At 39.7% G+C, this 21,016-nt stretch overlaps 1 protein-coding gene across 1 annotated transcript in view; it reads right to left on the reverse strand.

Moving 5' to 3' along the window:
* Positions 1-21,016, reverse strand: part of adamtsl3 (ADAMTS-like 3) — a 503,662-nt gene that overhangs the window by 144,809 nt on the left and 337,837 nt on the right. The window contains exon 6 of the mRNA XM_055154339.1: positions 15,670-15,906. Within this exon, the coding sequence (XP_055010314.1) occupies positions 15,670-15,906 (237 nt within the window). The remainder of the gene's footprint in view (positions 1-15,669; positions 15,907-21,016) is intronic.

The following is a 21,016-nucleotide window of genomic DNA, read 5'->3' on the forward strand; positions in this document are numbered from 1 at the left end:
GATTTTTTCAAATGTGACCCAGGACACTTGGATATGTGGTCCTGAAACCGATACATAACCGATCTTTGACATGCGACTTCAGTCTGAACGGCCAAAGCGCATTCATCCGACCTACACGTTATCAACAAGCCACAAACGTCACTATTCTGCACTGAAGTAGGCGAAAATTGTTAATGAACTCTGTGTCACTGAAGCGAAGCACATCACCACTCACCACTCTTGGCTACGTCTCCACATCCACACGTTCCTTTCAACGGACGTCGCTGCCGCTGCCCCACAAAACACCACGGCCAAAAACCTCGTCCTTCTCCTTCTCAATCTCCTCCTTAAAACAAGTAAGTTGTTCATATTCTGACTCCAGTACGAGAGGAACTTTAAAATCTCCAGGTGCTCAATGCTCGCGTCCATGTTTGGACAACTTCCGTAAACACAGAGCACGCTCGCTGCGGTTGACGTCATCGTGTCTCCAGTGCACATGCGGGACACTTTCGGGCCGTTTAATGTTCACACTGGAGTCACATACAAGTCGCATTTAATTGGAAATGTGAACGACCTCGCAAAAACATCAGATTTCACAAAAAAATCTGAATTGAGTGTTAAGCCCTGCAGTCTGAACATAACCTGAGTGTGCTATGCATTTTTTCACTTTTGTCTTTTATCAAACTAAACACACTCCACTTACTAATACAGGAAGTGCTCCATTGTACTTTGAAACTCCATACACCTTCACTAGAATCATTTGGATGATTTCAGCCCTGGAATTGCCAAACTCTGCTGAACTAAAAAGGTAAAAGGAGCTGTTAACTTGAAAATTACCACTTTTAAGATTTAGAGATGTTGACAGACTAATAATCCAGGATTACTCAAGAGGTTTTTGATGAGGTAACCACATTATAACATGACTTAAAGCTCACAAGAGGCAATTTTGTGTAATATGGGACCTTTAAATTGAGTTTTTGAGTGGAACAGTGATTATCCATCTTTTACAATACATTTTCTAACCCTATGCACCTCTATAAATTGTACACATTTTCTTAAAATTGACTTACATTATGTACTAAAAATGAACTGTATATTTGTAAATATAGACACTCAATATGTGTACTTAATACCATATGTAAACAGGGGTCTCCAACCAGTAGTGCTCCATTCCCTTTCCAAGTAGCTCGCCAAGGGATTTATTAATTCTATGTATTGTGGATAATAAGTCAGATTTGATTAATTACTGATTAATTAACTGTAAATATTTCATTTTGATGCCTAACTTGGTGCACCAATAAATGGATAATTGCTTAAATCCGTTTCCCATCTAAGGCTCTTGCCATGGCTCTTATATTTACTCAGTTTCTTTGCGACTGCTAAAATTAGTAGTTCTCTGGCATTTTTGTTTCGTATCGGCAGCTCACTGGAGAAAAAAGGTTGGAGACCCCTGCTGTAGAACATTCCGGGCAAAACGATAACATCTCATGAAGACAAGCTGATGAAGGACTGAAAGGTAAGGTGCACCTTTAATAAGACTATTTGTAATCATGGAGAAAGTAACAATAAAAAATATCTATAATCTGAATGGTAAAGTTCCCAAAATGACGCCCATAAACATAAAAAAAAATATGTAACTGCAAATGTAAATATTGTATGTTTTACGAACTAAACCTAGACTAGATCAGGACTAAACCAGGACTATAACAGAACCTAACCAAGTGTATACTCAGGTCTACACTGGGCTCAAACCAGGACAAATGTAATGAATTTCCTCCATCCCAAAATAAAATCCTGTCCTCCGTCGTGCCCTCCTCCATTACTCCCACAGAGTTTTCTTGAGTAGTATATGTGTACTTCTGCTGTATGTACTGAATGCATTATTTATCTGTACACAAAGATACAGCAAGAACTGGCCTCATTCTATCAGCTCCAGACGGCAGGGATGCTGTTCCTGAGTGGGACCCCTCACTGGGTTAGTGGTCTTCTACTACTACTACTGCTACTACTACTCAGTTTTGTCTATATATTTTTTTCAACAACTATTACTCATGTTTTGATTTTGATGTTTTGCTACTACAAGAATATTAAAACCACAACTTGCATCTTCCTTGCTACTTTTCTATTCTATTGCATTTATTTATTTATGTTTTAATTTATCTAGTTCATATTAATGCACATTTAGATAAATTTAAGTGTGGCAGATTAAGGCCTTGGGCTGATTTCCATTTGCAGATCACCTCGAGGGTTGATGTCACACACAATAAAACACACACGTAGTATTTTCATAAGTCTGTGCACTGCTCAAAAAAAAAATAAAGGAACGCTTTGAAAACACATCAGATCTCAATGTAGAAATGGATATGTATGCAAATATGGAGAGGGCAATGTTTTAGTGAAATAATGATGTGGCAGGCTGGTCCATTTTCCCAAAATTGTATTTCTCCAACTCAATATGCTTTTCAGTATCTTATGCATCCTCCACATGCTTGTTTGCATGTTTAATAACATTGTGGCTCACTCCTAAAGAGATCACGGAGAGTGTTTTGTGGGATGTCCTCCCAGATTTGTGTAAGGGCATCACTGAGCTCCTGTAGCGTCCTGGCAGCGTCTGATGCAGTGTTGGGAGTAACGCATTATAAAAGTAATGAATTACTGTAATGCACTGCTTTTTGCTGTAACACAGGCATTACAGGGAAAAAAATAGTAATATTTTACTCGGTACAAATGTCAGTAACACGCGTTATAATGCTTTTTTAACCTGGATTGAAGTGGAGGGTTTTTCTTTATACAAATTCGCTAAAATCACTGTGATATCAGCAGCAGTGAAACGACAGAGATGCGCCCGCGTAGACTTGTTGTGTGACCGCGAGCTAAAGGACCGGCACAGAACTCTGCTCCGACCTGGTTCAGTCCTAGTTCAGCTCTGGTTTAGTCCTAGTTTAGTCCTCGGTTTAGACCTGGTTTAATTCTGGTTCTGTTCTGGTTCAGTTTTGGTTCAGTCCATATTAGAGATGCGCGGATTGCGGTTACAACCGCGGTATCCGCGGTTAATCCGCGGGTCGGGCGGATGACGTGACGAAAAATTATATTTTAATTAAATTCGGGCGGGTGGCGGTTTAACTACTAAAAAAAAAAAAGTTATTGTTAGCATTGTTACGTACATCTGAAAAGACGAGTCTCATTGTCTGTGCTTGTAGTATGAAGTGTACGTCATGTCCTTAATTAGCCCATTTGACCTCGTTTTTATGTTCTGAAGGTTAAGGTTGTGTCGGGTTATTGATGCCTAAGGTTTACGAGGCACATATTATATGCAGTTTATTTTATTATTTCTAATTTATTTCAGCTGTTTGCCAACACGTAAGTGGCTATAGGGCCATATTTATTTAGTTATGCATTTTTTTTGTTTCGATATCAGTTATATTTTAAAACACGCAGACATTATAGCGTAGACTGCCACTCGGGGGATTTAAAACTTAAAGAAAGACCGATGGAGTGAGGCTATGACTTTGAAATAACATCGAGCAATGGCAGAATGTTCAGAATGTAACAACATCCAACACGAAGGCAAGAAGGTTCAAAAACAGTCTAGTCGGAAAACGTTGTCAATTAATTAGCTGCGCAAGAAAACCAGGTAAGTCTGGGGTTGTTACGGACAATTAAGAATGTGAACATACACGCTGAGCGAATTTTGGAATGAATGAGCTACAGAGTTTGCATTTTTATCGAGGCTCCTTAGTTTGTTTGCTGTATGATTGTTCTAAAATCTAAAATCAATGGGCGGATGGCGGGCGGGTGCGGTTTTGAAAACCTTCGGTGTAAAATGGACAGCGGGCGGATGATGAGTTTTGTGTCGCGGTTGCGGATGAAAAAATAGCCCATCAGCGCATCTCTAGTCCATATACGGTGCAAAAGTTCAGCATCTTCACATTTAGAGTGAGCGTAACTTAAAAGTAATGCAATTGTAATGTAATGCCTTACATTTTAAATGCAGTAATGTTGTAATGTAACTAATTACTCTGAAATGGCACTAACACGTAATAAATAACACAGTTTTGAAGTAACTTGCCCAACAGTGGTCTGATGGACCCAAATGTAATGTCCCAGAGGTGTTCTATTGGGTTTAAGTCAGGTGATCGTGAGGACCATTCAGTTGTATCAATCCATCAGTGGGGTTCTTGCCATTTCTGGTGTCGTCTAGCAAAAGCCAATGGAGCTCCAAGGGGGTGAGCACAGGGCCCACTACAGGACGTGGCACCCCCAAGCCGCCCTCATCAAGTCTGTTTCTGACTGTTTGTGCAGAGCGATTCACACAAGTGTCCTGCTCAGCCTGTTCCTCGTTGCACAAAGAAGCAAATATGGGTCCTGCTGATGGGTTGAGGACCTTCTACGGCGCTGTCCAGCTCTCCTAGAGTAGCTGCCTGTCCCCTGAAATCTCCTGCATGTTCTAGAGATTGTGCTGGGAGACATTAAATCTCCCTCAACTGTGCCGTCCTGGAGAAGTTGGACAATCTGTGTAGCTTCTGTAGGGTTAAGGACTGGCCTCATACTCCCAGGAATGATAATCACTCTGGCCAAAGCAGCACTAGTATAAAACCAGCCAAAAAAGACCAAGAGGAAGAAACTTGAAATGACCTCCACATGCAAAACCAGTCCTGTCTCACTGGTCCCACTATGCTGCACCTGTTGTCCATTAAAAGAAGTGCTGTCCACATTTGTATACACTTTTTTCTTTCACATTTTGATCTGATGTGGTCCTTTAATCTGTTTTTTGAGCAGTATAGTCTGTGTATGTTTTGTTCTCTGTAACATCAGCCTGTATTCCCCAATCAGAGGTGTCGGCAGACGGGTGACACCACAAACGCACAAGTCCTACGGTTCACCTTGTCTAGTTAGAAGAAAACTGGAGTTAAAGGGATAGTTCGGATTTTTTTGACATAAATCTGTATGGCATCCCCGTCATCAGTGTTGTGCATCCACACCGACTTACTGGGTGCTGAGGGAAGTAGTTTGGCAAGTTGTGTGGGGACTGTGTACTAAAGCGTTTTTCTTCTCAAAGCAATATGTGTTCAAAAGAGTGATACATTTGCATCACAAAACCATCGTCGCCAAAAAAGTCAGACCTCATAATCGCTTGGCGCTATTTTCTCTCCGTACGTACCACTGCGCGCGGCCGCCAGGTGACAGCCGCGCATGATCCATCACGTTCTTCAGTTGTTCGGCAGTGTTTACATGCGCAGACCGCCGCCACGCGAGAGAGCTAACGAGAGAGCTAGAGCCATAAGTATACGAGCCTGGTTCGCTTTGTTTACTGCTCGGAATGTTAGCGACAACATGTCTGATTATGACACCGACAATAAAGACTTTGCCTTTACCACAAACCCAAGGGGAGATCTTTGTGAACCCGAATATACTGATGCCGAATTTCACCAGATGGAGTTAGAACGAGCAGAGAGAGAGAGAAAAGACAGAGAAGTGGTACAAGTTGACGCTGGAGCCGTGAGAGACCGAGCGAGCGACAATCACCATCACGTCATTTATAAACTCGTATACAGCGAACATAGAAGTAAGTCGGTGTGGATGCGCAACACTGATGACGGGGATGCCATACAGATTTATGTCAAAAAATCCGAACTATCCCTTTAACATTTTACAAAGGAGGAGAAAAAAAGAGGATATTTAGAAAATGAATGTTCTAAATCTTTTAATCTGCAGATGGCCTTTCTTTATGCCAGGGCCTTTGCACCTGTCTGAGCCTCATCCATCAGCGCGCTCCCATTACACACACCCCTCAACGCTCATTGTCAGTCAAGTCTCTGCGGGCTGGTGACTCCGAAATACATGGTCCCCTGCAGATTTACAAAGAGGTGGGCAGAGTAGAGGAAAATTATAGTCAAGTAAAAGTACTGTTACTTCAAAACATAAAATTAAAAAGTAGACATCCAGATAAGTGTTCGGGGAAACTATGAATTATGAGAGCAGCAGTCTCGACCGATCTGTGTATCATTCGTTCGTTAATTTTTCAATATAAAAACAAACGAAAATGAAAAAGCAACAGTTCTCTACATTATTTGTCTCCAAAACCAAAATGAAAAAAAAAAAAAACAAAAAAAACAGATAACGGTCGTTTCCTGTTTGCGTTACTTAAACTATGATGCCGGACTTTTGTGGGATCGGACTGAACCAGGACTAAACCAGGTCCGGGACCAGACCGGAACCAGACCAGAACCAGACCAGGCCTGAGACCAGGACCAGACTGGGACCACATCAGGACTGAGGCCGGGACCAGGATCAGGACTGAGACCGGGATTGAGACCAGGACCAGACCAGGACCAGACCAGAACTGAGACCAGGACTGAGGCCAGGACCAGACCAGAACCAGACCGTGATTGAGACCAGTACCAGACCAGGACTGAGACCGGGATTGAGACCAGGACCAGACCAGGACCAGACCAGGAGCCAACCAGGACCAGACCAGAACTGAGACCAGGACTGACCAGGACCAGACCAGAACCAGACCGGGAGACTACCAGACAGACTGAGACCGAGGACCTGAGACTGAGACCAGACCAGACCAGGGACCAGACCAGACCAGACCCAACCAGGACAAGACCAGAACTGAGACCAGGACTGAGGCCAGGACCAGACCAGAACCAGACCGTGACTGAGACCAGTACCAGACCAGACCCAGACCAGGACCAGGACAAGACCAGAACTGAGACCAGGACTGAGGCCAGGACCAGACCAGAACCAGACGTGATTGAGACCAGTACCAGACCAGGACTGAGACCGGGACTGAGACTGGACCAGGACCAGACCAGAAGGAAACCAGACCAGGAGACCAAGACCAGGGGACCAGAGACTGAGACCAGACCAGGACTGAGATTAGGACCAGACTGGGACTGAGATTAGGACCAGACTGGACCAGACCGGGACTGAGACCAGGACTGAAAATGGTTTATTCCTGTTTTAGTCCTGGTTCAGTCCGTATGTGGCGCAAAAGTCCAGCATTAAGTCACGGAAATGAGAAATTTATATACAAAATTGAAAACTGAAAAATAAAATTATCAGTTTTTTCATTTTGGTTTTGGAGACAAATAATGAAGAAAATAGCTGTTTTTTCGTTTTCTTATTTTTGGTTTTATTTTGAAAAACAAATGAACGAACGATACACGGATTTTGACGTAATATGTGATTTATAATTTGAAGTTAATGAAGGAAGAAGGACAAAACATAAAATCGATCCAAATGCTTAAATAATGTAAGTATTACTGTGTGAAAAGATATATTAATTTGAGTTGAGTGACAAAAAACTTTAAATAAAGAAAGAGTAATGTTTCAGTGTAAAATATTGTGAGTATTGTGTCTGAAAACTACACAGAAAGGTACAGTTTTATTCAGTAAATGTACCAATTTTGGCACAGTAATCCTGTATAACACACCAAATCTTTGTTCTTGTCTGTAACCGCGGTAACAGGTTTTAGCCTAAAGGAAATAGGCTCCAGTGGTGAGTTTTTATCCATTTACTTCCTGGTTACGTGCCAACCCCAAAACAGCTGCTCCCCTCAGGACTGGCTTTAGTGGAGTGAAGGTTTAACGCTAAAGTGGTAAATCAGAAAATCAGTCTTTTAAAATTCTGGACGTGGTCTTGAGGAGTCTGCACCCTGCCAGCAGCACAGCAGGGGGCTGCTCAAAGCACGGGCCAATTAATAAAACTGCAGTCTGACTTTGAGAAAGATACAAACCATCAGATGCGGCTGTGGTTTCTGGAACGGCACTGAAAAGTAATAATAATAATAATACATTGGATTTAAATAGCGACATCCAAAGACAAGACATCCAAAGCAGTGGGTCAAATACAGAGGCACAGGCAAGGTTAAATACACAATAATCTCATCTCAGGACTATTTTAAGGCCTGCAAATTGTTTCATAAGTGTGTCTATTTTTCAGTTTTCTATCTTGAGTACTTTTGGCCATTTAAAATCTATTCTATCTTATTTTGAATGCGTAAGTGCTTTGATCGTGGTGCTATTTCTGTATCACTTTGTATAGACGGCTGGCTGGTGACGTTTCTTATGTAATTTTGGTACAGTGGATCAGAGGTGGGGACGTGCGAGTCGTGACTTGGACTCGAGTCAGACTGGAGTCACTGTTTTTAGGACTTGAGAGTGATAAAACAGACAAAGACTTAAGACTTGACTTGGATTTGAAGGTCAGTGACTTGGGACTTGACTCGGACTTGAGGCCTGTGACTTGAGAATACTCTATGCGTCTCCTAAAAAATATGTGTTTTTAGAAAATACTTTTCTGTTGACAGTTGATAAATGCTGTGATTCATTTTAAAGGAATAAACTGGAACATGTCCCTCCCACTTCTCTTTGGTACTTAGGATGGAACTGAAGTACTATGAGATGATATCCTCATTACTACAGTAATATACAGTAATATACAGTATATACAGTAATATACAGTAATATACAGTACTATACAGTAGGGATGGACATGATTAATCGATTAATCGATAATTGATCATTAAGAATTTCATCGATTACGTTAATTTTAATCGACAAATCGAATGTAGGTTGCTGTGCGTAGTGTGACCAAACAGGGGTCAGTACATGTGTCTCTCTGCATCAGAAGGAGCGAGAAACACAAACATTCGGTCAGTCTGCAGCGTACTGAAGCACAAATGTGTATTTAACGATGATTTGTACAAGAAATTTCACGCTTTCTGTTGCGTTCGGGACAAGTGTGAGTCCATGTGCACAGTGTATAAAGCAGCACACGTTTCGGTGTCCAGTGGGAAAAAGTTTTACCAGGTGAGAGTCGAGCAATGTCGATGACGAGTCCCCACCTCCCTCCCCCCGTACGGTGTCCTGGTTTTGACAAACGCAAATATGATCACACTAACCTGTATTCAACTGAATCATGTCTTTTAATCCGACAGAAATTGACCGCATCAGCGACACAAGAGCTGTAGTTTTATCTTCACTTAGTTTATGCAAATTAGCGATGCGGTTTTAAGTTTCGTTTCTGTGAGAGTTGCGCAAAACTGAATTAAACACATTATAATCTCAAACAGATTGATGTGGCTCTAGAGTCGTTACAGTTTATATGTCGTAAAGTTGAATTTATTTATGCAGATTAGTAGTGCAGATAGTAATAATAATGATGATCATTTTAATATAAAAACGTTAATGATTAATCGATAATCGATCGTTAATTCTTCCGACGATGGATTAAGAAAATTTCATCGAATGCCCATCCCTACTATACAGTAAAACAGAGGGAACTACAGAGAACATGATTCTTCATGACAAAATAACTGTATTTCGCACTTTTAAATCTGAATTCTTTTTGTTCTTTTTGTTCAATCTGTGGTATTGTTTTGTGAAGAGTATGACTAGATTGTGTATGCCGTTTGAATAAGAGAACGGGGCTATAGTTAACTTTACTTCTTTCTACTCCCTTTCGAATATGTGTACATTATTTTCATCTTTCATTGGACTTTTTTTACATACAAACTTATTTTTTCATGACAAGACAATTACCACAAACCTAGACACGTAGTCATGTTTCTAAGCAATTAACTCTTCACAAGTGTTAAAACAAAGCTTTACTGTATCTGTATTCTGTAGGCACCAAGGTAGCCAAATCAATATCAAAATATCAGCGTTTGATGGACGTGGAGCATCAAAGCCTTGTTTTTTTGCAGCGCTCCTAAAGCCCAATTTATGGATTTATGGATCTGCGTCGAGGTCCGTGCGCCGCGAAGTAATTCACTGCCACAACGCGAAGAGGCGAGGCTTTAAACCTGACGTTCGTGTAAAGTTTAACATGAACCATTTCCAACGTGATAGAAGCACAGAACAGACTCACCATCAGCGGCACATCCTCTGTCACAGAAAGAACACTCATATTCCAGTGAGTCGTGTCCTTTAGTCTCCTTTAGTCCTTTAGAGCTTTACAGTTTATGCAAATTAGCCATGTGGTTTTAAGTTTAATTTCTGTAAAACGTAAACAAATGTGTGTAAAGCTGCATTAAACACAATAATACTCAATGAATACTGAAAGACAGAAAAGCAGAGTACAGGAAATATATGTAGAGCGGTGGTAGAGACGACCGCCCTGACATGTAGTTAGAAAATTTTAGAGGTGCTGGTCGCTCGACGCAGACGTTCTGGTATGATGCAAGTTCCTGTGATGTTTGCAAATGTTTATGTGCACTGAAACTTGATTTGGAAAAAAAAAATCATGAATGAAATTGAAATTGCAATATCTACCAGAAAAATCGCAATACAGTTTTTTCTTAAAATCGTTCAGCCCTAGATGACAACCACGGAGATAACTACAAAAATGGGCCTATCTCTAAAATGAACCTCCATCACTCAGGAAACATACTGTGCAGAGCGCTAATACGCAGTACATGTGATATGTTATAAGTTAACATAAATATTCTAGAGTAAATATTGGACTGTATGAAGCTGAAAGCACAGGGTGTGTTTGGTTAAAAAGAGCCACCACAGAAATGCTCAAGATTATTTTAAGATCTGTGATGTAGGAGATATCTGCGCACAGAGACAGACTGTGTATTTGTACTTTGAATGGAGGCCTCACCATTCCAACTCTACACATTCTAAACTATTTGTGTAAGATAGAAAGATTGTCATATGGAGAAATGAAGAAAAAATAGTCCATGTCTTTACTCTGCTCTTGGGGTTTATTTTTGTAGATTTTTATCCCAGATGCCTTTCCATGCCCTACAATTAATAGCCTAGCATTAGTGTAAGGAGGAGACAGAAAAGGTTAAGTGTTTTACGCAAATGGGCACAGCATTTTAAACTGGTAATCCTCTGGTTAAAGGGTGAATGCTCAAAACTATGGGCAGCAGTTGTTTTAGATGAGGCTGTTTCAGGTTAGAAGACATTTCCACCTATTTCCTGTATGAATTAGGACAAAAAGAATAAATTATTTTGTGTCTGAGATTAGATTTACTATTTATGCTCTCACATTTATTTAAAAAATAATCAGGAGCATTAACATTTGAGAGAAGGCTGTAAAATAAACAGCTAAATTAATACAAGAATTCCATAATTTGAAAACAACGTTAATAAATCTAAACTACAGAATTAACATATTGCTAAAAAAAGAGCTAAAAAGAACATTTGTTGTACAATTGCATTTATAATTCTTATATAGTTCAATTTTTTCTTTGTAAAATATTATCTGATAATTAGCTGTTATTGTGCAGCTACTGTGTCTGTCACTCCAAACTTTTATAATTTTAACTATAGAAGGAAAAACTAACAAATAACAAAGGCCTGAGTGATATGAAAAAATGATCATGATCTCTAATTTATTTCCATCCATCCATTTTCCATTCAGGCTGACCTGGGAACGCCTTGGGGTCCCCCTGGAGGAGCTGGAGGAAGAGGGGTGAAGGAAGTCTGGGAGTTCCTGTTCAGGCTGCTGCCCCCGCGACCCGGCCCCGGATAAGCAGAAGAAAATGGATGGATCGATGGATGGAATCCATTTTCTTCCATCCGTTTATCTGGGGGCCAGGTCGCTGGGGTAGCAGTCTGACGAGAAAGGCCCAGAGTTTTCTTTCCATACACACGTCCTCCAGCTCTTCCAGGGGGCTCCCGTAGTGTTCCCAGGCCAGCCCAGAGGCATAGTCCCTCCAGTGTGTCCTGGGTCTTCCCCGGGGCCTCCAGGGAGGCATCCAGGAGGCATCCGAAAGGGATGCCCAAGCTACCTCAACTGGCTCCTCTCAAAGTGGAGGAGCAGCGGCTCTACTCTGAGCTCCTCCTGTGTGACTGAGCTCCTCACCCTGTCTCTAAGAGAGCACCCAGCCACTCATTTCAACCTCTGGCATCCACGATCTTGTCCTTTCAGTTTTACCCAAAGCTCATGACCATTTTACCTTTTCCAGACCAAAATTACAAAGACTTTTAGTGCTGATTTCATGAACATAAAAAAAGATACTTTTAATCTGTGTCATTTAATAAAAAAGAACAGTTTCTTCCTCCAAGCAGAAACTGCTCCAAACCACATGTTTCACTGACAGGAGACTGGCCGTAGACCCTTTGACTCAAAAACTGCAAGCGTGTCATTGACGATTAGACTTGGCTGTTTCATGATCTCTGGATGTTTTGATTAGCTGCTCATACTGCCAGACAAGGACAAGAGGCAGATTTACTTATTGATTACACTGTACTTTCATTTTCATGTCAGCATTTCAATATATATTTCAAAATTCATGTTACACTATTTTCTGATCTATGTTATAATGTTGTTTCCTCATCACAAACCTGGAGTTGTGTTTTGTTTCATTCACACACATTTAACTCATAAATCCTGCATATTTAGGCGTTTAGGCATGAGTTCTTCTCTCAAACAGAAAACACTCTGTTCCACTTTGTAATATCAAGTAATACAAGAAGTGCTCCTCTGTATTTTTAAACTCCGTACACCTTCACTTGGAACATTTCCACCCTGGAATTGTCAATCTCTACTAAACTAAAGCTAAAGGTAACACAGGACCTTTAAATATTATTGGCCTAAAAATGTTTTGAGATGTCACCTGAAACTCTTTTCGTCCCTGAAACCTACACATTTCAATTGTGATTTCTGTATTTCTAAAATTTATACTTTTAATACCTTAATATAATCATGTCCTTCCAAAAAAGTGAAAAAACCCAACAACTTTACACTCACGAAGAGGCCAGTTTTATAATTTGATGTTTGAATCTGACATTTGGAAATGAGAAAAAGGTGTAATCCTCTTCGTGCCACACGGTATGTAAATTTATTGCGAAAATCTCCATTTAATTTCTGCTTGTCAGATTAGTAAATCCTGTGAGAACCACGTCAGGAGCAGATCTGTTTTGATGCATTAACGGTATCATGGCGATTATACGACGAGACCACAGTCCCATTCACGCCGCGGTCTGGACATCGACTTGTCATTCTACACATATTTTTTACTCTGTCCTTATTTGTTGCCGTAGAAACCCCGCGGTCAGCCGTTCAAACGCTTTGTGTCTCTCAAGCTGAAAATTGTCAGTCAGATTGTTTAACGCAGCATGTCTTTAATCTCACTGACGCAATACAAGGCTCGCCACTTCACACTCAAAATGCAAGGGATTTTGGTCAGTCTTTTTTGCTTAAATGTTAAAGCTGCAGCATGTGGCTAATTTCCTATAACAAACCTGTTGATATTTTCTTAGTAATAATTTGTAAACATTAGGGTTGTGCGGTAATACGGTATTACGGTATCCCGCGGTATCAAAAAGAAGCAATGGTATCAGTTTATTACCGTCATTAAACAAATCTGCAGCGCATTTTTTGTGTGTTGCATTTTCAATTTAATGCTATCACGATTTAAAACTAATAGTATTTATAATGTTTCTTGGGGAGATGACGTTCGATTAGTTTCGTTCCGTTGTCACATGACGCTCATAAGTACGGAAGCCGAGAGGGGTCGCAAGAAACGCAAACGCCGCAACAACAAAAAATACAAATGCCGCAACACATTAAAAAGCCACAAACACATTAAAAAGCCACAACGGAAGTGCCCACGGGACTCTAATTTCCGACGGACCGATCAAGCAACAAGTGAAGAAGAACTACAATGTGAAAAGTAAAGGAACGGAGAAGTTGGAAATGTAAGTAAAAGTAATTTATTGTTTTATCATTTTTCGTTTCACGTTGTAGTCCTTCTTCTTCACTTGCCGCTTGATCGGTCCGTCGGAAAATAGAGTCCCGCGGTCACTTCCGTTGTGGCTTTTTAATGTGTTGTGGCATTTGCGTTTGTGTTGTGGCGTTTGTATTTGTTGCGGCGTTTGCATTAAAATAGAGTCCTGTGGTCATTTCCGCTGTGGCTTTTTTTGGAGTGTTGTGTTTTTTTTGGTTTGTTGTAGCTTTTTGTTGTGTTGTCGCATTTGTATTTGTTGTGGCGTTTGCGTTTGTTGCGACCCCTCTCGGCTTCCGTACATAAGGGACGACCAAGACAAGACGGCTAGTCCAGGAACAAGCGAGTTGGTCCCAAAAAAAAAGAAAAAATTGGCAGCATATTGGCTTCAAGTGCACATTTGTTGACATTTTACAGAAATTAAACTTAAATCCACATTGCCAATTTGCATAAACTATAAAGCATAAACTTGTGTGCTGATGCGGTTCAGCTTCTGTTGGAGTAAAGGACACGACTCCCTGAAATATGAGCGTTCTCCCTGCGAAAGAAAAATGTGCTGCTGATGGTGAGTCTGTTCTGTGCTTCTGTTCTTTTCAGAGATTATACGTCGCTTATACGCACAGACTGTATAGTGGTGCGGCTTCGTAGCTTACCAAAGTCGTACTAAAATAGTTTGGTAATACAGTAATACCATAAACCCTAGTAACATCCCGAAAAGGTTTAACGGTATCAAAATGTGGATACCGCCAAACACTGGTAAACGTATACCTCTCTGTCCTATTTACCCTCCATTTACTGTGTGTAAAAGTCAAGTGTGACCTTTCAGTGTTTAACTATAGCTGAGAGACTGAACCTGTTGTTTGACTAATGAATAAACTTTGGCACTAAAACCCCAGCAGCTAAAATGTCAATGATGAGGCGGAGATGGGCTTAAATATAAACGACACAGACAAAAATGATAATAAATCTGACTTTTTCCAACATATCATCATGGAATTAGGAAGGTTTTAATCGGTTTAGGCCTGGTTAAAAACTGGTGTAGTCATTTTGTGTTGGTTCAAGTCATGGTTTAGTCTTGATTAAGACCTGGTTTGGACCAGGCTAATGAGAAGAGACAAGCTTTCTTTTTTAGTCCTGGTTTAGTCCTTCTTTAGTCCTGGTTTAGTGCTGCTTTAGTGCTGGTTTGTTACTTGATTGGTTATGGTTTAGTCCTTGCTTAGTCCTGGTTTAGTTCTTTTTTAGTCCTGGTTTAGTCCTTGTTTAGTCCTGGTTTATTACTTGTTAAGTCATGGTTTAGTCCTGGTTTAGTCCTTTTTTATTCCTGATTTTGTCTGTTTTTAATCCTGGTTTAGTCCTTGATTAGTCCTGGTTTAGTCCTAGTTTAGTTCTGGTTTAATGCTGGTTTATTACTTGTTTAGTCATGGTTTAGTCCTTGCTTAGTCCTGGTTAAGCGCTAGTTTAATCCTGTTTGCTGTTTAGTCCTTTTTAGTGCTGGTTTAGTCTGTTTTTAGTCCTGGTTTAGCACTGGTTTAGTCTTCTTTTAGTTCTGGTTTAGTCCTTCCTTAGTCCTGGTTTAGTGTTGGTTTAGTCCTGGTTTAGTCCTTGCTTAGTCCTATTTTAGACCTGGAACTCAGAAGAAGAAAAATGGAGAAGAAATAATAAGAAGAAAATATGGTCAGGTCCTGAAAATAGTAAAAGTGTTTACAAATCTTGTCAGATGTCAGCTTTGAAACCTTTCTAAATGAGGGATTCCTCTGTGGTGTAAATAATAGTATTGAATAGTATAACTTAATACAGCTTTAACAGAGCCACTGTTCCTTTAACAGGGCTTAGAGGCGTCATCTAAGGTCTGTACCACAATATAATGTGGTGTTCTTGAGGTTGTAGTGGTATAATTACATGAATTAGTAGCCCAAAGTACTGCCCATGATTATTTTTCTGCCAGTTGAGCAGGAGGCCTGAGGACCAACCACACTTGTGTTTGGAGTCCACTGACCTGACACACTCCGTTGATGCACATGTCCAGAGCGTTGTCACGGCAGCGGGTCCCGTCCAGTACTTTGGGGGCCAGCTCCACAGTGAGGGTCCCACCTTTGGCCTGGCAGCGGAGGGCACAGGGGGCCGAGGGGTCGTAGGGCGCCGGGATCCACTCGTGCGATACCCCCTGGAGCTTCACGTCATTATGGGCCGAACACTGCTGAGCGCGGAAATCGCCAGCCTCCAGGGGGCAGTCCTGAGGCCGGCAAGGAGAAAGAGAACAGAGACATCATATGGGTTGTTTTGTGCATTTAGAACATACACTGTAAAAAAGCAAAATCTAATCATTGTTCTTTTCTACAACATGTCAGGATGATAATGACATTTAACATAACACAAACACACACAGAAGAGATAAGGCAGGCCAACAAAAAAATTCTGAAAATAAACATTTAAATAATAAATAAAATAAAAAATAAAATAAAAAAAAAAACAGAAAAGAGGCTACCATATTTTTCGGACTATAAGTCACTCCAAAGTCACATCAGCCAAAAAATGCATAATGAAGAAGAAAAAACATATATAAGTCGCACTTTTTGGGGGACTTTTATTTTTTGAAATTAGGGACCAGGAATCGACATTTCATCTTGAAAGGCAAGTTATAGTATTAACAATAGAATAAAAGAAGAACAGTCTGGTATGTTCACATAACATATTAACAGTTATTCAGATAACTAGAGCATAAACAACAGAACATAAGTTTACCAAACTCTCCATCTCACTCCAAATCCCTCTTGTGGCTGTCAGTCTGAAAATTTTAATATATAAGTATAAGTCACAGGAAACACCCAAACCATGAAAAAAGTGCGACTTATAGTCCAAAAAATATGGTATATACTATTATAAATACATGCACACATGCTTACACATATATAAGTACATACATATATGCCTATATATATAGACACATATACATACATACACACATTCATATAAATATATAATATCTGGCTAAGTTAAAATGACATATTAAGAACATTTTACTTTATTTGAGTTGATTCAACTTGACAAGAAAATTTTCTACCAGTGGAATAAGTGTGTTTTTCTTAATCCAAGCAACATTAGGTTTTATTTCTTATTCTAAGTGCAGAGAGTTGTTTTTCTTATCTTAAGTGCAGCAAGATGTACTTTCACATTTTAACTACAAAAACCTTGTTCGATTGGTGGATCATTTTACTTGTCAAGTGAAATTTACTCAAACTTAATTCAAGTAGAGTTTTTGCACAACAAGCCAAACAATCAAAGCTGAAGTTATTTAGATAAGAAAATGTCCTCCACAAAGATCAAAATATACTGACATTTTTTTTATTTATTTTTTTTATCTTATACCTGTATCTTAGGCCTCTACACATGTCTTAAAATACATGAGATTCTTGGATGAGTTTTTCACATTTCAGTCTTCTTTCAAATGTTAATGTTCTTGGAGTTATTTACAGTGTGCACTCTGAACAGAATCCCACTCTAGTATTTAGACATCACAAAATGTAATCGCAGTCACAATACAGAAAAACGGCAATTGGATTTTCCCCAATCATGCAGCTGGAGCGAAAACAAACAAAAACATGCTCCTAAGTGTCATCTGAGAGAGATCTGAGCCAATCACCATCCTTACACTGCATCCAGGGGTTTGGAGTTCAATTGCATCGGCCAATGTAGCTTCAGAGTTTAAGCTGTTTTTTTATGTGTGTGTTTTGTTTTTTTTTTGGTTTTTTTTCATGAATCACACATTATGACTCAAGATATCATGCTTTGAGGACAGTGTTCAATACCCAATGGGAATAAAAGTAATACGCAAGCATAAAACAACAATACTGCCACTGTTGAAATGTTGGGCTATTGCTTTATTTCATTTGTTTCATTTAAATTGCATTCATGTTGTCTGTTTTTCTGAAATTGTAAATACTATACTATAAAAACTAAAATTGGGTGAATGTGAGCCTCCCCTTAGAGTAGGTAAAGACAGCCGAGCCTCCCCCTCTACATCTTTTGTGTTCCTGCAATGATGAGTTTCAATAACAACTGATAATATATTTTTTTTTAAATTGTATTTTCATTCTTTTTTTTGTTTTTTTGTTTTGTGTTGCATTCATAAACCATTTTTCAACAGCAAATCATTTCCAACTTCATGCAGGCGTAACTGAGGTGACTTTTAACATCACTGAACATCAGTAGGTCACCAGGACTAAACCAGGACTAAACCAGGAAACCAGGACTAAACCGGGACAAAACCAGGACTAATCTTGGACTTGAGCAAGAGAGGGAGCACCCCGAGCCCAAGGAGCGGGGTGTCCACAAAGCGCGGCTTTTGGGGCACGGCTCTGTGCCTGCGATCACCCGACGGTCTACGTGGGTGCACCTTTGGGCCAATTCCAACACTCAGTCCTGGTTCAGTTCTGGTTTAGTCTTAGTTTAGTCCTCCTGGTTCAGTCCTGCGATCAGTCCTGTTTTAGTCAATTTTTAGTCCTGTTTTTAAACTATTATCTTTGTGCATCAAGTAACTCGTTTATGTAATATTTTCTGTGTTTTATTTTTGTGTTAGTGTTTCACTATGTTGTGTTTCATGCTGTAAAACACTTTGGTGCAACTTGCTATGGTTGTTTTAAATGTGCTATATAAATAAAATGACTTGACTTGACAGTTTTAGTCCTAGTTCTGTTCTGGGATCAGTCCTGTTTAGTCCTGTTTTAGTCCTAGTTCAGTCCTGGTTCAGTCCTCCTGGTTCAGTCTTGGTTTAGTCCTGGTTTAGTCCTGGGATCACTCCTGTTTTAGTCCTGGCTTAGTCCTGGTTCAGTCCTGGTTCAGTCCTCTTGGTTCAGTCCTGGTTTAGTCCTGGCTTAGTCCTGGTTTAGTCCTAGTTCAGTCCTGGTTCAGTCCTCTGGTTCAGTCTTGGTTTAGTCCTGGTTCAGTCCTGGTTCAGTCCTGGTTCAGTCCTGGTTCAGTCTTGGTTTAGCCCTGGTTCAGTCCTGGTTTAGTCTGCGTGCGTTGTGCCTTCCCAGTGACTCCTCCCCTATTGAAAACCTGCTGCTATAGGCTGTAGATGCAAAGTAACAAAGTGAAATACACAGACCACATTTCTTTTCTTTTTTTCACAATAGGTGTATCCATTGTTTCCATAGATTCTTGACCACAATGAATAATCCACTTCCCAGTTCTATGAGTAGTAGTCTGGACCTGACTTAACCTGAATAAAAAAATGTAGTCTGACTTGTAGCAGACTCTGACTAAGACGTTACTGATCCACAAGGGAAATTATTTGGACACATTAGCTCACGTATCACATTATATTACAATAACAGAGAGCAAAAATATAAATGGCTGTAATAATAAAGTCAAAAAATCAGTAGCATTTGGTGTCAAATAAGTTTTATAGGCCCATATGTACAAGAAAAATACAGAAATATAATAAATATCAGAGGTGGGATTTGCAGTTTATGACTTGGACTCGAGTCAGACTTGAGTCACTATTTTTAGGACTTGAGACCTGACTTGACTCGACTTGGACTTGAAGGTCAGTGACTTGGGACTTGACTCAGAGTTGAGAAGACTTGAGAAGCACTTTTAAATCTAAATTCTTTCTGTTCTGACCGTAATGAATCACGCTAAAATCTTTTAAAAAGGAAAAAATAACTAAATTAATTTTCTACAACTCTTGTATACTTAAAAAAAATTCTCAAATATAAATATACCACGACTTTTTAAGTACAATTTAGTTTAAAGTTCATATAAATTGCAAAAAATCTAAGCTATATTTTGTATTTTGGTTTAAAGACTTGAAAAGACTTGAAGCTCAAAGCAGAAGACTTGGGCTTGACTTGGATTTAAGGGCTAGTGACTTGAGACTCGACTTGGACTTGCCTGTATTTGACTTGGGACTTGACTCGGACTTGAGGCCTGTGACTTGAGAAGACTTGAGAAGCACTTTTAAATCTGAATTCTTTCTGTTCTGACCGTAACAAATCACACTAGGACCTTGTCAAGACATTTAAAAAGGAAAAAATTACTAACATTAATTTTCTACAACTCTTATATACTCTATTAATACTCAAATATTTATATAAATATACCATGACTTTTTTTAAAGTACAATTTAGTTTAAAGGTCATAAAAATTGCAAAAATCTAAGCTATATGTGGTACTTTGGTTTAAAGACTTGAAATGACTTGAAGCTCAAAGCAGACGACTTGGACTTGACTTGGACTTATGGACCAGTGACTCGAGATTCGACTTGGACTTGCCTGTATTTGACTTGAGACTTGAGGTCAAAAGACTTGAGACTTACCTGAGACTTGGACCCACTTCTGGTAAATATATCTCGTTTTAAGCAAGAGGTCGTACGGAGAAACAGTGGAAAGATGAAACAATGGTCGACATGTGGTTTTCTTTTACATAATTAGATACTTACGTTAACATCTAAAGACTTTCCTCACGTGGGGTTTTAAAATTATGTCAGGGACAAAGTGGACCACAGGGAGAAGCACTTCATTCTATGTCTGATTAAAGCTACAGAAGGAGGGAGGCGGGACTGGAGCAGAGCCATTAACAGACATAGATGAAACGATTAAGGTCCATTTAAGGTTTTCATTTTGTTTTGTGTTGATGAAGTCCAAGTTTTGACCAGATTTTGTTGCTTTACGTAGGTTTTAATCGGTTTAGACCTGGTTAAAAACTGGTGAAGCCATGTTGTGTTGGTTCAAGTCATGGTTTAGTTCTGATTTAGTCCTAGTTTAGTCCTGGTTTAGTCCTGGTTGAGTCCTTATTTAGGCCCAGTTTAGTCCTAGCTTAGTCCAGGTTTATTACTTCTTTAGTCCTGGTTTAGTCTTTCTTTAGTCCTGGTTTAGTCCTTGTTTAGTCCTGGTTTAGTCCTTGTTTAGTCCTTGTTTAGTCCTTCTTTAGTCCTGGTTTAGTTTAGTCCTTGTTTAGTCCTTGTTTAGTCCTTTAGTCCTGTTTAGTCCTGGTTTAGTCCTTTGTTTAGTCCTGTTTTTAGTCCTTTAGTTTAGTCCTGGTTTAGTCCTTGTTTAGTCCTTCTTTAGTCCTGGTTTAGTCCTGGTTTAGTCCTTGCTTAGTCCTGTTTTAGTGCTGTTTTAGTCCTTTTTACCTCAGCCAAGGAGGTTATGTTTTTGCCAGCGTTTGTCTGTTTGTTTGTTTGTTTGTTTGTTTGTCTGTTAGCAACATAACTCAAAAAGTTATGGACTGATTTTGATGAAATTTTCAGGATTTGTTGGAAATGTGAAAAGGAAGAACTGATTTCATTTTGGGGGTGATCCGGAAAAAATCCTGGATTCTGGATTACTTTGAAATTTTAATTA

This window comes from Boleophthalmus pectinirostris, unplaced genomic scaffold, assembly GCF_026225935.1.
Source record: "Boleophthalmus pectinirostris isolate CB_2022bp ecotype Guang Dong unplaced genomic scaffold, ASM2622593v1 HiC_scaffold_19, whole genome shotgun sequence".
NCBI lineage: Eukaryota > Metazoa > Chordata > Actinopteri > Gobiiformes > Gobiidae > Boleophthalmus > Boleophthalmus pectinirostris.